Source organism: Eschscholzia californica, unplaced genomic scaffold (genome assembly GCF_041429995.1).
Source record: "Eschscholzia californica isolate CP2 unplaced genomic scaffold, dmEscCali1.0.p SCAF_3, whole genome shotgun sequence".
Classification (NCBI taxonomy): Eukaryota; Viridiplantae; Streptophyta; class Magnoliopsida; order Ranunculales; family Papaveraceae; genus Eschscholzia; species Eschscholzia californica.
The window spans coordinates 65908575-65926925 of record NW_028238420.1 but is presented as its reverse complement, the minus strand read 5'-3'; the positions used below and the strand labels follow the sequence as shown (position 1 = coordinate 65926925).

At 37.0% G+C, this 18351-nt stretch overlaps 3 protein-coding genes across 5 annotated transcripts; 2 read left to right on the top strand and 1 right to left on the bottom strand.

Moving 5' to 3' along the window:
- The first annotated feature begins 195 nt into the window (after window positions 1-195).
- Window positions 196-3377, top strand: LOC147553530 (uncharacterized). Of its 2 annotated transcripts, none has more exons than XM_086665910.1 (8): window positions 196-397; window positions 1355-1591; window positions 1693-1788; window positions 2031-2118; window positions 2285-2348; window positions 2468-2534; window positions 2660-2749; window positions 3024-3377. In XM_086665910.1, the coding sequence occupies exons 2-8, from the start codon at window positions 1481-1483 to the stop codon at window positions 3069-3071; spliced, it is 564 nt and encodes a 187-aa protein (XP_086522036.1). In that variant the 5' UTR covers window positions 196-397; window positions 1355-1480; the 3' UTR covers window positions 3072-3377. The 2 variants fall into 2 exon arrangements, with proteins under 2 accessions (XP_086522036.1, XP_086522037.1); XM_086665911.1 differs by lacking the exon at window positions 196-397 and adding an exon at window positions 631-917.
- An 886-nt stretch (window positions 3378-4263) lies between these two features.
- Window positions 4264-7075, top strand: LOC147553529 (uncharacterized). The gene is made up of 10 exons (XM_086668713.1): window positions 4264-4465; window positions 4893-4967; window positions 5068-5129; window positions 5222-5357; window positions 5441-5537; window positions 5612-5678; window positions 5799-5897; window positions 6001-6090; window positions 6188-6438; window positions 6898-7075. The coding sequence occupies exons 1-10, from the start codon at window positions 4264-4266 to the stop codon at window positions 7073-7075; spliced, it is 1257 nt and encodes a 418-aa protein (XP_086524839.1).
- A 634-nt stretch (window positions 7076-7709) lies between these two features.
- Window positions 7710-16332, bottom strand: LOC147553528 (uncharacterized protein At2g33490-like). 2 transcript variants are annotated; one of them, XR_015236906.1, is made up of 12 exons: window positions 15564-16165; window positions 14271-14343; window positions 13587-13661; window positions 13366-13427; window positions 13195-13263; window positions 12811-12839; window positions 12516-12723; window positions 12193-12429; window positions 11579-11635; window positions 10257-11268; window positions 9231-9316; window positions 7710-8170 (listed from the first exon to the last, which is right to left on the bottom strand). XR_015236906.1 is itself a non-coding variant. In XM_086665908.1 (11 exons), the coding sequence occupies exons 1-11, from the start codon at window positions 15672-15674 to the stop codon at window positions 9303-9305; spliced, it is 1947 nt and encodes a 648-aa protein (XP_086522034.1). In that variant the 5' UTR covers window positions 15675-16332; the 3' UTR covers window positions 9032-9302. The 2 variants fall into 2 exon arrangements, 1 of the variants encoding a protein (XP_086522034.1); XM_086665908.1 differs by lacking the exon at window positions 7710-8170 and having other exon boundaries at window positions 9032-9316; window positions 15564-16332.
- Between the last annotated feature and the right edge of the window lie 2019 nt (window positions 16333-18351).

Genomic DNA, 18351 nt, shown 5'->3' with positions numbered 1-18351 from the left:
AATTACCCATTGTAGAAAGGATAATAGTAGACTTCCCGGCCACTCTCCCCGGTGAATCCCGGCTGGGTGAGGTGGTCGGGCCAGATTTAGAGAGAGAAAGTTTTTCAGTTTCTCTCTCTAAATCTGGCCCGGCCACCTCAGTCGGGAGAGGGGCGGGGAAGTCTATCATTGCTGTTGTAGAAATTTTTCCCTCAATATTTAAATTTTATTACCCACCTTATACGTTCGAGGCATACGCTAAACAATAAAAAAAAAAAAAAAGTACTAGTACACTATCATTAAGAAGTTGATTTGGTGAAAACACCAGAATTGATAGTTGATGATTACTGACTTACCTGAATATTTAACCACCGACGACGACACCCGACCGTATCTCTCCTCTTTCGACCATCACTTTGTAAGTTCATTCCTCCTGACATAGTTTTTGGTTTTAATTCTTTTTTTTGGGTTATCTTCCCAAATAAACTGAAACCCTAAATCCAACCGTTAGAATATGAATTGATTTTAGTTCAGAATAAGGACGCGAAACCCTAGTTTAAAAAACGAACATGAGGTATTAATTCAGAAATGAGAGGATGTGAAACCCTAGTTAAGTACTTAAATAGTTTCAACTTATATTTTGATAGCAGTATTGATGTGTTAACAGAAAATTTCTTTAGAATCTAATTGTATAGGATTAGTGTTTGTAATTTGAATGATTAATAATACCACACTTAATGTTCTTGATTTATGTGGTTTTCTTGAAGTTCGTCACTGATGATGTTTGAGGTTTGAATGTATCTCCTATAGGCAATACCCTTGAACATCTGTGCGGCCCGTCCTTGTATGAAGTCCGAGTTTCGCTTGTGCTGCCTAGATTTCAGAAGGGATTCCGGAAACCAATATGATGCTCCAGACTTCGTTTCGCTTGTGTCACAGTAAATTACCAATGCTGTTTCACAATCTGCCATGTCTGATATAGTTTATTTTAGGTTCTAGACAGAAGACACAAGATTTTTATGTTGCTTTAGTTTCTAATTCCATCAAAAAATGAATCCCTTCTAGGTTTTATATCCATTTACCGTTTCTCTTTCTTCTATGGATAATTTCTATAAGTGCTTCAAAGTTTTTGCTGTCATTTTTTGAAAGTTTCATTTTTTATTTAGTTTGTGAGACACGTTTACAGAATCACTCATTCAGTTTAGCAAATAGTTGTATATTGATGATGCCACCATGGATGAGAAATCATTAAGTTGAATTATGATATCCAAGTTAAATGTAGCTAGAGAAAAGCCATTTCGGATTAACACTCTAGTACAACACAATATTATGTATAAATGTATTCTAACTTTCATGGTGTTTTCCTATTTTTCAGAGAACTTGTTAGATCTCACTAAATTTGCTAAGTCGACGTTTGAGCCTCAATCAAAGATCAATTGTCTTGGAACTTATTATACAATTCTTGGTTCTTCTTGTGAAATTCTATCTTGAAGAAGGTCCGATGTTCTTTTTAAGCTTAATTGAGCATACATTGAGGTTACCTCCTAATCTCCTTAGGCTTCCACTTCCAGAAGCAATAAAGGGAGAGCTTCAGACTTTGTTTTTGGATAAAGTAAGAATGATTTATTTGATCTATTATTCTTATATTGTCTTATTGATTTATCGGATTTGGCGGCAATGTTAATTGAGAATAAATTATCTATGTCAATGAAGGTTATTCCAAATTTGGGGCTTTGCATCTCTGTCTACGACATTAGATCCATTAAAGGTGGTTTCATCTTTGCTGGAGATGGTGGTTCGACTTACACGGTATCTTAAAATATGCTTTAGATAAATATGATGCTATACTTAACTTTTTAGTGAACTCTTATTATTATCGATGTCTATTGATTTGGCAATCAAAGATATTTAGGACTTCTGCAAATTACAACTTTTATGTTTTGGATGGATCTCTAGAAAGATGGGAGTTGCTTATAGTGTCGTAGCTTATCAACGTCTATGATATTTCAAGTTTTATCATGTTTTTGGTATATTTTCTTTTTTTTTTGCAGGTAAATTTCCGGTTAATCGTGTTCCGCCCTTTCGTAGGAGAGGTTCTTTCTGGAAAGGTTCAAGGATCAGATGCTAATGGTTTAAGACGTATGTCGCTGACTATTTTTCCGCGTTCTTGTGAACTTTCTGAAACTTTAATGGCCATATGACCTCTGAAATAAGTGTGAATATCTTATTATCTCTTTTTTGTGGGTGTGATTCTTAATTAGTTGATGTTGCTCTAGTTTAGACCTAGTTTCATAATCTTTTGCAGTGTCTCTCGGTTTCTTTAAAGACATTTTTGTACCTATTCATCTTCTGCCGAGCCCAAATAAGTTGTAAGGATTCTCACCTGTCATTCACTACATGAGATTTCATCCAAACTTACTCCAGAAATTGTTTAACATTGCTTATAATTCCATTTATATTTATCTACTTGTTCTTATCGACAACGCAGTGAAGATGGTAGATGGAAATGGCAATATCAGGAAGACGTAGAACTTATTGTAGAACACGATGAGGAGGTACAGCCCTTTCTTAAGAATCTTATAGAATTAACATTGTAAGACTATATTTTAGTAATAATTATCTAATCCCCTGTTTCTAGCAACAATGAAACTATGACATTTTTTTTCTGTCAAAAATGCAGATTCGATTTAAGATTGACAGCATTTCATATCCTCCAGTCCCGGTCGAACAAAAGCCAGATGAGAAGGCATTTGCTGCGATGGTGATTAATGTAAGTTTCTGCATCATTAAGCTCTAACTTTTAAGTTAACATTTCCCAAGCACAATTAACATTAGCCATGGAGGAATTTCACTACATTTTGCATTGAGTTTGTATCGACTTCACGTTATCAAAACCATTATCTAAAATTTGTTACTCGATTTTGCGTAAGCTTTAGAAATTCCCTTATACCATTGTGAAATATGAACTTCAGATGCATTGTTATTTGCACTGACTATTTCAAAGAGCTCTCTCTAACTGTGTTTCTTTGTGATGGGTTTTGCAGGCGTCCATTGATTTTGATGGTTTGGGTCCACTTTCTTGGTGGATCTAGTGTAGAGGAAAGAGCTTATACTATGATAAATTTCTCTCGCTCTCTCTCTCTCTCCCCTGATCTTGTCGTAGTTGTACAAATCTCAGCATGTTGCTACAAATTCTCTTGGCAATATCTTCATTGTAAGTCCAGTTCAGTCAGCAGGCGTTGTTCATTTGCAGTCATGGAGATCCGAAAACTAGCCCTAGTTGTATTTTCTGCAAGTATAGAAAGTTCTTTTCATTGTAAGTCCATTGTATTTACTGGTTTTCAAATATAACAGCAAAATAAACAGTCTAAGTAAATGAAGCACATTTTAGAATTCAATGTGTATGGATTGCCTTGTAATGCTGCTGCTGTTTTGAGAGATCACTTGACTATAAGAAGAGAGCTATGACCAAAAATACAGACTTTGATCCATCTTTTGCTTTTGACATCTATAGTGTAGTACTAAGAAGAAATTTAAAGGTTAACACTTTTTTTCCTAAAGAAATACTAGTACAATTTTGTAGCTTTGATTCGAACTTAACGGAAAATGATTGTTTTTCTTCAATGGAAAGAACGTTAAGTACTCGATAAGAAAACTCAGGTCCAACAGGTTAGGGAATTTATTCCTGGATGAGCACACCCAAAAAACTTTAACACTTGCCAACTATGGTTGATTATTAACCTGGCTGGCCAATACAAGATTAACAATTGAATTGATGATTTTAGATTTGCAAATAGTCAACTAGTCCTTCCATAATGGGATGTCATTGTATAATGGATGGATACTGAAATCTTGTCTGTTCTAATCGGGTAATATCATATACTTAAATCTTGTCTTTTTTTAATCGGTAATATCGTATTGTCCTCGTGGTTTAGGAGGGACTGCTATGATAATAATGATAATTAGTGCCTCTCTCTCTCTCTCTCTCTCTCTCTCTCTCTCTCTCTCTCTCCTGGTAGTTATTAGTAGTTAAGAATGTACTACTACTACTACTTAGTTGACTAGCAAGGTTTTAACAAACTTATCTTTTAACTGATTCTGAGGCACATTCAAGTTAATCTCCCCTCAGTACCCATGTGAGCTCTATCTCTCTCTGTCTAGATTCTAAATGAGGAAACTTCTTGTTCTTCTTCCTCTGTTTTTTTTTTTGCTCTCATTCAAGTCTAATCTAGGGTTGTTTCTATAACTACATTGATCTGTTTCACCTTCTACCCATCAAGAACAATGGGATGCACTGCTTCTGTTTCTGAGAGGAACAAGAAGAAGATAATTAGTATCCCAGAAGTTGTTATCTTCATTCCAGCAATGAGAGTTCCAGTTGATTTGGATCTTCATCATATAGCTTTAAATGGAATAGTTCCTCCAAATCTTCTACATAAGTTTTCTTCGCTTCGAAGCCAGATCACATTAATTGCAGAGAATACTGGTTTGTTCTTCCTACTTTATGTCTCCATTTCTGAGACCCGAACTCAAGTTCACAGCCTACACAGTTTTATTCCTGGCCACGAGCCCACCCAAAAGTTTGACCTTTAGGAAGCTTGAGAGCGCGCCTATAGCCCAGGCTCCCGATGCTCTCTCAAGCGATGTGGGATAATCCCAATCTCCCACCCTCGGAGACGAGCCATCTTCAACTCTGAAATCATCTGTAAGACGGACCCCAAGCATTAGCCCCCAGGTTCAAGTCTACGGAAATAGGGGGGGTTTTCCGAAACAGCAAAGACGGATGTACGAGCCCACCCAAAAAGGCCTTGACCGTTACTAAGCTTGAGCACGCACTTATAGCCCAGCCAAAAAGGCCTTTACTCTCTTTTTCACTTGAAATTCATTCTTCATGAAAACTGTTCAACTTTTAGGTGGATCTGCTCTCCATGAACTACAGAGAGCCCTAGATGAATACTTGCCAGTTCTACTTGGTTTAACTAATAGAGGTTCTTCTTATATGTGATCATATCGTTCTTTCATTATTGATAACCATAACTAACTCATTTTCGATCCTAATATGATACAGTACTTGTTTTTAACAAATAGAATCTGGGCTTGAAGAGTTATTAGTTGAATTCAAGTGGAGAAATTTGCTCGACGAACAACAAGTACAAATCTCCTTGTAACTAACCTATGTTTGATGAGAATTTTCGTGTCTTAAATTTCCCATGTTTCAACTGAATTCGAATCTTATGACCAGGAATGCTGTCTAACAAGCCCTCAGTTCGAGTTGTTCTTCGTCTTACATATGATGGCTATTCTATCTTTATGGGAGGCTAATTCTTTGCTAGTTCTCATGGGTTCCTCAAATGGTAGCGAAAAGAATGCCGATAAAGGTATAAGTCAATCATCTTAAATTGTTTAAGATATTCCAAATATCTTCGATTCTGAGCTCGAATTTGGTGAATGATATTGCAAGATCGCAAGAAGAATGCTATTGGTTTATTCATGAAGGCGACAGGATACTTGGACTTCTGTGTTCGGAGTATATTGGCTCCCCTCCCACAAAAAATGAAGTAGGTCCCAAAATTCTTCGGTTTGTTTACTATGTCTGTTGTGAATACGAATATAATCGAAATCATATATGTAGATCGAAGTTGCCAGGAGATATGCAGGAAAGTGTCTTGCAAGCAATTTCTATACAAGCGTTGGGTCAAGTAATTTCTCTTTTTTCTATTCGAGATTGATCTCCTAAACTCCTATATAAGCTCATTGACGATGCTCATCGACGATCCTTAGAATCGTGAATCTAGTTGCTAATCTTCGACCGTGAGTAGGTAACAGAATTGCAGCTTGGGTTGGCAATCAAAAGTCGAAAGGCTACTTCTTCTGTCAAGAGGAGGTTGGCTTGCGAACGTCTAACTTATTTTGCTCAGGTTTTATTCTTCTCTTCTTTGTTTTGTCTTTCCTATTAGTACTTAAATGGAAGACTTTGAAAGATTAAGTTTTTCGATCGATACAATATTGTTTGTCATTCAGGTTCGTTTCAGCCTGTCTCGGTGTGATATTACTTACGAATATAGAAAGAAACATCTCTCATTCATCAAATGGAAGTACCTCGAATCTAAGGTACCACCACATAATCTAGCGATCTTTGTTATCGAATCCTTCTTCTTTGCCAAGTCTTTTTATACTCAAGTCCATTCTTAAATGGTATAATTTTCAGGCAGCAGCCTACTATCTCCATGGTCTAATACTCGATAAGGGTAAGGAGCCGTCCGGTGAGGCCGTACGTTGTTTTCTAGCCGCGGACAAACTTCTAACTGATAGCAAAAAATCATGCCTAAGCTTTTGCCTCGCGAAACCCGTGACTAGGGCTCCTCAAGTATGGGGTGTTATGAAGCATTTACATGATCTAATTCCTGACATTGCATCAAAAAAATCTCAGATGTATGGATACCTTTTAGGAGAAGAGAAGTAAGGAAACTAAATATTTATATCGATTGTTAAATCATGTATATATATATATATATATATGTGGGTGTGTGTGTGTCTGTGTGTGTGCGCGCTAGTTCCCTCGCGAGTCTCCGGAACCTGGGCTAGTGTGCACTCAAGCTTAGTATGTCCCTCCTGGTGTGGAACAAAACCTCACACCATGATGGGTGGAAGCTAAGTGAGGGCAAAATGGTACATATTAGGGGTCCATTGTGTCGTTGCGTACTCTGATGGGTTGGGTAAATCGCGCATCTTCGCCAATGGCGATGCCTGTTGGGTGGCTTGTGAAGCCTTCGACGAGAACAAAACTCCGTATCTGTGGAGTTAGGCCTGAAATGCCAAAAGCGGGGACAATATCATCAACTGCTAAGACTTGGAACATTACAGTAGGTTTTGAATTATCGAATATGCTTACTTGATATGCTTTGTTTGGAAATGCAGAGCTCTTGCGTTCCCGGAGCTACCCGAATTTCAGTTGTCGTTAAGATCAGAGGACTATAGGTTGCCAGAGATAGATGCAGCTTGGGTAGGTGAAAAGAAGGAAAATGAGGTTGGATTTTTTAAAGAGCACCTACTTGATGGTGAGGCTGAGCCTTCTACACCAATAGAATGGTATTAATATTGTAATGACCTTTTCATTTTGAACTCCTCAAACTGAAGTTGTAGTTCTGATCTTTACGCTAATAATAAGCTTTGACTCGGCTCATGTTTTCTTAATTTGACGATTTTATATCCCTTGAATCTTGATACAATATCAGTAACGCATTATATCAGTGACAACTCAAACCTTAACAGTTGTCAATATTGTCCCCGTTTTTGCCATCTCATAAGGGTACGTGGTTTTGTTCTTGGTGAAGATTCCACGAACTCAACCAAAAGACCTCAGTAGTTACTAAGCTTGAGCGCACACCTATTGCCTAGACTCTGAACACGTCGTTCACGAGAGTGTCCGAATCCTAGGCTATAGGTGTATGCTCAAGCTTAGTTAGTGTCGAGACCTTTTGGTTGAGCTCGTAGAACCTTCGTCAAAAAACAAAAGCCTATACCTTTGGCTTGGGTTTGAGGTGTCCAAAGTGAGGACAGTATCGATAACTTTTACAGTTCGGGGCGTCGCAACTAGTATCAAAGCCGAGGATGGATCTTCGCTGAGGGTGGGGGTTGTGATAGTCCCACGTCGTCCACGAGAGTGTCCAGAGCCTAGGTTATAGGTGTACACTTACTAAATCTTCATTAAGATTTCTTACCTCCAAAGCTTTATACCAAAAGGGGAAGTTTTAACTATCAATTCGGATACTATCCTGCTTTTAATGAATACAAATTGGTCCGTATCTCGGTCATTACTCAACGAGAGGAGGATAATTACTACCAAAAGAATAATGCTTGTGAGGTGCTAACAGTTTTAGGGACTAGAGTCGGAGAAACCAGTAATAATAACAGATGGAGAAGCCTCGACCAACTCCCACCTCATATAGTGAGTTGAATTGTCGTTCTGTTTACGTGAATGGCACTATATATTGGACTAGTTCTGAACTTAAGAAGAGGGTGGCGCGTCGGAGCCAGAAACCTGCATGTATAGAACCTGATGCATAGTTGTACTTGATGTGAATTCAAACTTGATCAACCTAGGGAACATAACAAACATGCAACAACAAGCAAACTCCTATTTTTTCCTGATCCCAATGTTGATTTATTAGAATTGGACAGATGTTTATCTCTGCAAATTAAGACAACTTATTAGATTGTGAAGTTGTGGATATTTGATGATGACAAGAAAGAAAAAACGACAACTTCTAGTAACCAAAAAAATTGGCGCTGGGGACCAAATCAGCTTGTTCGTCTTAATACATAAGAACTCGTCACTATTATGATCCATATTGCGTGTGGAGTGCAATGGTAGAGATGGAGAATAAGGGTTCACAAAATGTCTCTCTTTATTCTTTCGATTGGAAGAAGAATACGATGACTAAGTTTGAAATCGGAGGAATCCCAACCCACATTCTAAAACCATATGTTTCTACAATTAGTGTATGTGCATGATTAGTTGAAAGCCTTTTGCATGTTAAATAGGAAAGCTTTTTGCCGAAAAATAAGGAATGGTTAGGCTATCAACCAATGTTGGATAATATTATTTGATGATCGACTTAGATGACATAATAGAGCTATATATATATATATATATATATATACATACTAGGTATAACCTAGATTCTTTTGTAGCGCTTCAAAGTTGAGTTATCTTTTTAATGCTAATAATAAGCTGTGACTCTGCTCACGTTGCCCATTTCGTATTCCTTGATACAATATCTCTAATGCACCATATCTTTGCGTAGCACAAGGATGTTATATTCCATGGCAGAAACCCTCGCCGAGGGTCTGCAGTTAAACCCTGAAGGAGGGTTTCAAACCAGAAAACCTTGTCGAGGCAGATGGGGAAGAAGGTCGTGTTTATGACTAACATGTCTATGTGAAAAATGTTGTATGAATAGCAAAAAAGGAAGTATCGGATGAGATTCTGCCCTGGAAAATTTCTTCTTGCACAATTAGCTAGAACTAGATAGCTAGATAGCAAAAGACATGGTGAAATTGGATTTTTTTCATTGATGCTGAGTTTTCTCATCATAATCAAATAACCAAACAAAACAAAGAAAAAGAAACCCATGACTACGACGAATAAAGCTAATTAATGCACAGAATCATAATATTTACACTGGGATCGGCGAACCCGACACAAGAAGACAGACCACAAAGAAACTTATCTTTTCCTCTTTACCTACTTGTGAGTTTTCGCAATTCCTTCTGATCTACTACACCGCTCTCCATTCAACATCGTATAAGAGTGATTGCAGTCAATCCCCTCCGCCTGCATATTATTATGACATTATTAGTCTTCTGTTCAAGATAGAGAATACGATGACTTTATTAATTAGCAAGGAGCGGTGATATATCGAAAGAAAAAAAACTCAGGGTATACATGCATTATGTCTTGGTGCTTAAATAACTTCAACACGGCTACCCCTTGAAGCTTTGTATAAGAGAGGGTTGTGGGGATTTCCCTCTATAATCTCTTCGTCGGAAATATGTATGAACAGACACTTTAACCTTCTAACTACTGCATTCATTTCAAATATGGCAGAGTGGTTTCCACACAATGTTAATCGGTCTGATCAATTTAATTGTTCGACGCTTAGACCCTTCAACATATATCGTCATGGCATTCAATAACAGAATTGTTAATCACATTCGATTACCATTCACTGCTGGCAAATACCGAAACTGAATACTGGATATCTTTGTTAGATATGTTTTGGACTATTTTTCAAGCCAAAGTTTACTCTATGGTGCATATATAATCCATACACCAACTTTCAGACATTATATCTCCATAACACTAAAAATCTTAAACAGCTAAATAAGAAAATCTTGTAGTTAACTTACTCAACTAGTCAAGCTTATTGATGTTTACAAAGAAATTGGGTTAATTGAGATAGAGAATTCCGATAGGCCAAATTTGGAGTACTGGAACGCGAACCACCCAAAAAGGGTACGAGGAATCGGGTATACGGTACGTGAGGAGGGATAGAGTATCTGGTAATATTATCTGAGCGAGAAAACTGAATTTCAGAACCACTTTTAGTGACTCATAAGAAAACGATCGAGTTTTTCTAACCAAGAAGGTAAGATGAGATAATAAATGTACACAGCCTCGACATTGATATAGGTAAGGAAATGCACTATAATGTATCATCCCACGCTTCAAAAATAACTTAAAGGGAGATGAATAAAGATAGGTTTTGAATTACCTTTTGTTTGACCAGCTCGTGCTACCATCTCAGATGCTGGTTTTGTGTTTGCAAGAGAAATAGGTGTCAAAGGAGGTGAAGCAACTTCAACCTTATCTTTATTCTGAGGAGTCTCCAAAAGCTTGGCGACATGTAAAGCCATTGCTCTCTGACCACTTGAAGGTATGGAGAAGCTACGAGGAACAGATAAAGGAGGTGTCGGTAATGGAGAAGCTGCACTTGATGTCATCAACGGCACTTTATTCGTAGAAGAGAGTTCTGAACTTCTTGCTAGAGGTGCAGAATGACCAACTAAAGGTGTATTTCTACTTGTGGCTGAACTGAAAATGGGAGGCCTAGGGAGTTCATGCAGCTCGCTTATTTTTGGAGAAGATATAGGCGGTGAAGCACTTGGAGATACTTTAGGAGGAGATGCTGCAGGTACTGGGACACGTGAAAGCAGCCTAGGCCCGAGTTGTGGAGGGTCCATCATCGGTATAGTCCCGCTGGAAGACAAGGCTGGTTTTGCTGACCAAGCTTTACTTGCTATTGGGCCAGAAAAAGCATACCGTTTCATCTTTTTAGTATCGGCAGTACGCGAATCGTGTTGTGGTAATGAGAACCCTTCAGCTAAAGGAGGAGGTAACTTGTTTGAAGAACTGTTGAGGTTGCTCTCTTTGAGTACTGACTGGGATGTTAAGTAATGTAGTCCCCACAATTTATCGTCTCTCAAATCTTTCTCGTGCTTTTTTGGTTCCAAAGGTGATGAAAACCACATATTGGGAGTGCCCATAACGCTTGAATGCCTTCCACGGATAATTGGGTTACTAGAACCGGTAGGTATTGAACTCTTAGCATCAATAGGGGTGGGTAGAACATATGTATGAAACTTCCGTGACGAAGATGGCCGGAGTTGCTTTATCCTTTCAGCTGTATCAAGTCTCTTCTCTGCAAAAATCGGGGCCGAATGACTGCCTGTCTTAGGTTCCCTACTGAAGGTGTGGAGATCTGGATAGCTTCTGTCAATGTTTTCCTGCAAAAACACCAGAAGAGACACATACGTAAGCTCAATGATCATGACGAAAAGCAAGCATTCCCGTTTAAAAATCACCTTGATGGCTGGATCATCCCCTTAAATGCGTAATTTTTTACTTTTCCTTTTGGAAGTTGAAAAGGAGTATTTACAAAAGGAATCAGGCTATGGCAAAGAAATATTGAAAAAATGAAGCATTTACAATATGCATTTCGTCCAGAACATTTTTTTGCTAAAATCCCGTTTCGTCATGCAAATAGGAAGAGCTATTTTCCAATTAGTAATCCCCAAGATAGGACATAATTTTCACCTCGGCGGCTTCTCCAGCTGTGGATACTTGAGGAAAAGAAAGATCTACTTGGTCCAGCTGCATGGTAAAATTTGTGTTAGATCTTACACATGGATGGAGGCGTGAATAAGCTAACGTTAACATAGACAATAACTTGCATAGCTGTCCTCTTTAGGCCGTAATAATACAAAACAAATGACCAAGCCATCTACCAATGGGGTGTCTAAAAATCCCCAATGGCAGAAGGAGATCTGGAATATAAGCCCTACAGCCATAATTTGGTGCTTACGGAAGGAGAGAAATGACAAAATTTTCAAGGACACTAATCCTTGTAGTATCCTAAAGGTGGAAGACAATAAAGGACTGTTATTCCACTGGAATAGAAATATGGGACGGGTAACATATAAATCATACTATGATTTTGTAAACCATTGGAAGGCTATGATGATATAACATGGTCACCTAGTCTTGTATCGTTTTATTCTATCTCCATAAATATTCATTCATAGTTTGAAAAAAAATACAAAACAAATAAGCCAAAGTAAAAGAGAGGGAAATATAAAAGCTTATTTGTTGAAAGAAATGGATCAATTCTTTTATCTTCTTCAGAAGTTATAGATTGAATTAGGTCTCACCTCCATTGAATTCCTAGAAGTTGAAACATCTGGTCTATGGTCATTATGCCCATAGTCAAAACTCAGTTCGCCATCGTCGTTCGCATCATAGCCATGTCCATCACCATCATAACTATCCTCAACATCATCATCCTCAAGGCCACTAAATTGGTAATCTATATGTTGATGCTCAGTCACCGATCTTACTTGTGGGTCAACTGTCTCAAGAGACTTTAGTCCTTTACTAAAGAAATTCACCTGTAAATGCCAAAAATAATGAAAGAATCCATATTAATACCCAAAAACAAGAACACAGTATAGACACAGAATTGTCATAGAAGGACCTGAGCAGCATGGTGTCTCACTGCCTGTGTTAGAAGACTCCGAGTCTGTCCTTGCTTCAATGATTTCAATCGGAAAACAAATAAAGTTGCCTCCTCATCATATTCATCGTGAGCTGTTTGCAACTGATGAGACGAAAATGTCTCAGCCTTAGAAGTTCTCGACTTCCCTTTTTCCTTCTGTGCGGCTATCATGTATTCATATACATTTCTGTAATTGATATACAAAAATGAGATTAATTCACAAAAACGAAAAAAACAATCAAACGAAAAAAAGCTGTGAAGGAGTGATAAAGACCTCTTTTCATCACATTGTCGCTTCATTTCCTACATCACAAAAACAAGAAGGAAAAAACACATTGAGAAAAGTAGGGTACTACGAATTTTTCAGTTCTACTTTTGTTATGTAAGAATTAAGGTGTTCTCTTAGCCAAAGTTATTTTTGAACACTATCAACTTACAAAAGTAACAAGACTAGTTTACCAGTACCAGGGCGAATATATCTGCATTTCAATTTAAGTTAAAAATGACCTAGACGTGACATGAAGAACTCATTACTACGGTGTCTGGGCAAACCTAACTTATTTAATAGGACAAATACAAGACAAACAACATGATTTTGGGAAAATAATAACGAAAATGTCCGGCCATATTTATTCTTTACATGGATCAGATCACAAACCTCCACTGTCTGTAGCTCATTGAGAAGGGACTCTGATGGTGTTGTGATTGTCTGGAAAATATGAGACCGCTGAAATGTGCAAAGTTAAGAGTCATTAACATGCCAAAACCAAGGAATCTAGCTAAACAATGACATCATCCATCAATGTAAAACATAGCAATCAGGACTTACATAGCTATTGACGAGCTTCTGAAGTTCAAACTGCACTTTTCCTAGCATTAAGAGCACTCTGCCTGCAAAACACCAGATATAGGTTAGGCTTTAGATTACAAGAAAACTTAAATTTTCAGAATAAAAGACATCATGGTGTTAATTAAGCTTCACCCACTCCTTGGTTGAAATGATAACCAACAAAATAATAGCAAATAGGAATGGGATCCTGATTAACTTACCACTTTCTTCATCTTCATTCAACGCAGTTTTCTCAAGTAGACAGGTACCCATATCCCGCAATGACTCTGAGAACTCTGAAAGAAAATGTAGTTCAATGAGAAAACTTTTTGGAAATAATGGCAAACAAAGTGATATATCAAAGTACAGAAATTGACTTAGTTAACATGGAGTTAATCACTTAATCCTAGTAACTGCAGTATGTTAGCTTCTTCTCTTTTGCATGACACTATATTCTCCACCAATCAACTATTCAAATCTGAACAAATGATCGAGTTAGGCATTTCTGGGCAAGAGAATACTCATCCAGGAAATATGATGCAAGTGGCTAAAGCTAGAGTTGCAAAAGAGGAAGAGCCTGAAACCAAAACTGCGCACACTGCTTTTAAGTTCTTATTGTAAGCTGCCCCGCTTGCCGCACTGGCCATGAGCCCATGATAAATGTGAGTAGCAAATAACCACACTCTCACATCAGGGAAAAACTTCATTGAGTCCATACTAACACACAGCTCTTATCTAGTTATCTTAGTATTCGTTAAATAGATATACCGCACACGTTAAAAATCATATATTAGATTCTTGGAACCAATGAGGAGAGACACTGTAATGGCTAAGCCAACTCTGTTTTACAGTCTACTCAGCTTGAAGCAGATGTTCTAAGTAAAATATGGAAAGCCAATGATTACCATATGCACTATTTGCCGTGGCAGCAGCTGCAGAAAGTAAGCTGTCATAGCAATTTCTCATGTCGCGCATATCCTACAGAAGCGGACCAGATTTAGTTAACAAATGAACATGAACTCCAAAGAAGGCACTATACAACCAGAGAGTCGAGGTAGAAATAAATACAACTTGCAAAGACACTCAAACTCCAATGCTACGATAGCTTTTGATTAGTAACACGTGTCACTTAATGACCTAAACAAGAATGGTATGGAATACATTGCAACAGGCCTGCCTATTTCAGTGCTTTGTGAAGTTAAGACTGGCACACACTGACATATGTATATTACATCTCAAACATTAGTAGTCTAAAAAAACAACCTGACCAATGTTTACTCCTTCACCCGCTGTCATGAAAAAAGATTGCAAGACATATAACTCGACACAATTTGCAAACCTAGAACTGTGTTTTGGAATTAGAGTAGTGTAGTATCACTCAAAATCAATTCATTTTCTCTCATCTTCAGTTCAGAAAAATTCATGCTTTGAACCTTGCATAGTGTTCCTCTCTTCTCCATTCTAATCAGTCTTAGAATTGCCCTTGTTCAAGAAATGAAAAATGTACACAGATGCTTTTATGTGTTCTTGCTTCCACACTTTCGCAACAGCTACCTTCTAGAGAAACTACATTGTATGATCTATTCCAACCGTCAGTTGGGCAAAGAAAGATGCACAATCGTGTGTGAAGGTCCACATATAGTGAACCACTACGGAATTGTCAAACTATATAACCCTTACATACAGAAAATTCAATTCAAGTAGAAAACATAAACCACTCTGACAATCTTAACAAACTCTTTATACTAGACTGTGATAATTTAATTCAATTCGCAGCGAGTGAGACACTATACATCAGAAAGCCCACTGACCAACCTAAGTTAACTTCAACCAAAGAAGTTTTAGACAGACATGAACTATAACTGAAATCACAAAACCCCAAGATTCAAATAAGCAAGTCATGAGCTAGGTAACTAATTATCTTCCATAGTTTCTGCAAAAATTGAAGATAAATCAATTACATCATAAGGATTAAATTAAAGAAACTCTTTAATATGTAGTTCTTCATTTCCTTATGGAATCTCCTAATATAACTAATTAAGCTACCAAAGAATGCTAGCTAGGTTAAGAAACTCTAGAATTTAGAGGGTCAATTAAATCCACAACTTTGATGTTAATCAAATCAGCTCAATTTTAAGAATTAGTGAACTGTAATGAGAATATCCAGAGAGAGAGAGAGATTATCTGTCTGTGTGTACCTGAGAAGCCTGATCAAGCTCATCTAGCTGTATGGAAGAATGAAGATCTCTCTTATCTTTCCCATCATGCCGATGAAGTGCTCCTCGTAGTTTCTTCAAAGATGACTTCATTGCTTCTCAAAAACCCCCAAAATCAAAATGCCAGATGAAGAAGAAGAAGAAGAAAACCCTTAAACTGAAACCACTTTCTCTCTCTCTATTTTCTATAATCCCTTCTACCCTCTTCCGGAAATCAATCAAAAAGAGAAGAAATCTGAAAAAGTTTAAAACTTGGAGAAGAAAATCCACTTGATGATGGGAAGAGAAATGAAATCGATCTTTGAGAAAAGAAGTTCTTTTTTTTTCTCTCTCTCTCTCTCTAAATCGTAAATTTAGGTCAAAACAGACAGCATACGAAAGAGAGGTGGTAAGAGAGAGAGAGAGAATGTCGATGACCGAGAAACTAAACGTGATTTTGATGAGAGAGAGAGAGAGAGAGGGGAAGAGGAGATTAATGAATGAAAAGAAGAAGATTAAAGAAATAAAAATGGGAGAGAAATTTTGGCACAAGAGGTGGTGTTTATTTGTTTCTTGCTACTTCTTTATTTTATTTTATTTGTGTCTTTTGAATATTGAAAATTTTATTAATTTGCTATTTTAGTCCACTAGAAATCAATATTTGACCAAAATAAACAGAGTTGATTTTGGAGTTGTAGAAAGCTAGCTTACCTTATAGAGGAGGTAAAATAGATATTATTACCGGCCCGATGTTGTCAGTGTGTTTATTCTTATAATAGAGTAAAGTAAATTTTGTATCACCCTCTAAATGTTACTTTTGATATTGTATGAATTGGTGAAGAAAATAACAGAAGTTCTATTTATGCAAACCTCTTTCTGCTTTTCAGCCATCTCGGTTGATTTGGGCTTAAACGTAAAATTGAGAAAAGATAATTTAAATGGGAGAAAGCTACAGAAACAAAACGCGAGATAAATAATGGTGTATGTGGTAAACAAGCGAGGATCACACAACCTCTTCATTTCTCCCCACTAGTTTTTATCGTTCTCTTTCAACATAAGACAAATTTTGTTCTTTTTTCCGTCGTCATTTTATTGTTTCTTCTTTTGACATTCTTTAGCCTTTGGTATTTGAAAATGTGATTAGTAGAAATAAGATGATTGATTTATATTGTTTTTTTGGTGTTTTTGTCCTTACCCAAACTCAACTTTGTAAAAGTATACGTGGTATCAAAATTTTATTCCGTTAGTATTTTCGAAACCATCTCCTAGAGAGATAAACATGTGAATAACTACTTTCTTTGAAATAGTTATAAATTGAAAAAAGATATATATGTATGTATATACAAAATAAGAGGAGGAAGAACAAGAAAAGTGTGAAGTTTCATACTACTCCATTTAGGGTTTAGGGAGGGTTGGGCCAGCATGGGGAACAAATATCCCCCTCCCCCCATCACCTCCTTCCCCATCATTCAAAATTCAAAGCTTTGACCACTTTGACCCCTTGTTCTCAGATCTCGGTATCATTGATAGCTATGCATGCTTCCACTTAAATTACTAAGCTACCCTTTATCATTTTCTTTTTTCATCTCTATAAACTATATTCTAGTAAAATTCATCGAGTGAGAGTGCCAAGCACAGTGTCCTCTATAAGACGAAGTGTGGTACTCTTCATAGAATTTTAAGTATTTTTTTCATAGCAATGAGTTTTAAAGACGGGAGACCACGAAGCACCAAAAACAAATTATATCATGAGCAGTTTGAGAGGGCGGTCAACACAATTTTATAAACATGTTAATAGAATATTTTCTGTAATGATATAGTCTTGAGAAAATGTGTCAAAAATAATCTCACATCGGTAAGAGACGAAGTATGGTTTCTCTCATGTAAATTTAAGCAATATTTTTTTTGTAATACGTTTTAAAACTGTAAAATTTTAAGAACTACTAAAACATAGTATAATATTATTAACAACTTTATTGACTTGTTGGCAGATTTTTCATCTAAAACATCCCCTAAAATTTATGTTAATATATTAAGGGCACCCTGGTAACTGGTACCCTAATTTAGTCAAAAGTACCCTCAATTGTTGGTTAATGAAAACGGCCCTCATTTATTAAAAAAAGGAACTTTTTCATTCATTTCCTAATCCTAATTTAGTGATAGGGTCCACCACTTTTGAAAGTCTCAAGTCCCATTGGAAAACAATGTTTCCTATTTTCTTTAATAATTAGTACCCCACAACCAAAGAGTTCCTTCTCCCAATTATTTAGGATTGGATTTTAGTCATTTATATTTTCTAATAATAAATATAATACTCTAAAAATAAATCAAATTTGACAAAAAAAGAAAAGAAAAGGGAAATTTAACCTTTTGAAAAGTTAAAAAGCACACAAAGAATTTCTCACTTGCAATAAATAACTTTTACTTTTCTTTTTTAGCAAATCGAACAGTTAAAAACTTTGGTTACTAAAATTTGCAGATGGGAAGGTCCAGAGAATGGGTGGACTCTAGTGAACACAGATGGTGCATATGACGCGGAGTCAGGAGGATTCGGGGCAATCTTAAGGCGAAGTACTGGAGAAGCAATAGTTGCAGCGACTTCGTCGACAAAGCGTGAATCAGTTTTATTGCATGAACTCCAAGGTGCATTGTTAGGCTTACGTCTAGCAAGGCAATATGACCAAAATAAAGTTATATTGGCGACTGATTCGACAACGGTAGCAACAATTCTGTCTAATGAAAATTTTGTCCCTCCATGGAAGACTATACGAGTATGGAATGAGATACGATA

Excerpts from the sequence above, each read along its gene's own strand:
- LOC147553528 (XM_086665908.1), bottom strand. The coding sequence starts at position 15,674 with ATGAAGTCATCTTTGAAGAAACTACGAGGAGCACTTCATCGGCATGAT. Across the intron at positions 13,662-14,270 it reads CACGGCAAATAGTGCATATG|AGTTCTCAGAGTCATTGCGG; the intron begins GTAATCATTGGC and ends ATTTTCTTTCAG. Across the intron at positions 13,428-13,586 it reads GAATGAAGATGAAGAAAGTG|GCAGAGTGCTCTTAATGCTA; the intron begins GTAAGTTAATCA and ends GGTGTTTTGCAG.
- LOC147553529 (XM_086668713.1), top strand. The coding sequence starts at position 4,264 with ATGGGATGCACTGCTTCTGTTTCTGAGAGGAACAAGAAGAAGATAATT. Across the intron at positions 4,466-4,892 it reads ATTAATTGCAGAGAATACTG|GTGGATCTGCTCTCCATGAA; the intron begins GTTTGTTCTTCC and ends TTCAACTTTTAG. Across the intron at positions 5,679-5,798 it reads CTATACAAGCGTTGGGTCAA|GTAACAGAATTGCAGCTTGG; the intron begins GTAATTTCTCTT and ends GACCGTGAGTAG.
- LOC147553530 (XM_086665910.1), top strand. The coding sequence starts at position 1,481 with ATGTTCTTTTTAAGCTTAATTGAGCATACATTGAGGTTACCTCCTAAT. Across the intron at positions 2,119-2,284 it reads AGATGCTAATGGTTTAAGAC|TGTCTCTCGGTTTCTTTAAA; the intron begins GTATGTCGCTGA and ends AATCTTTTGCAG. Across the intron at positions 2,535-2,659 it reads TTGTAGAACACGATGAGGAG|ATTCGATTTAAGATTGACAG; the intron begins GTACAGCCCTTT and ends TCAAAAATGCAG.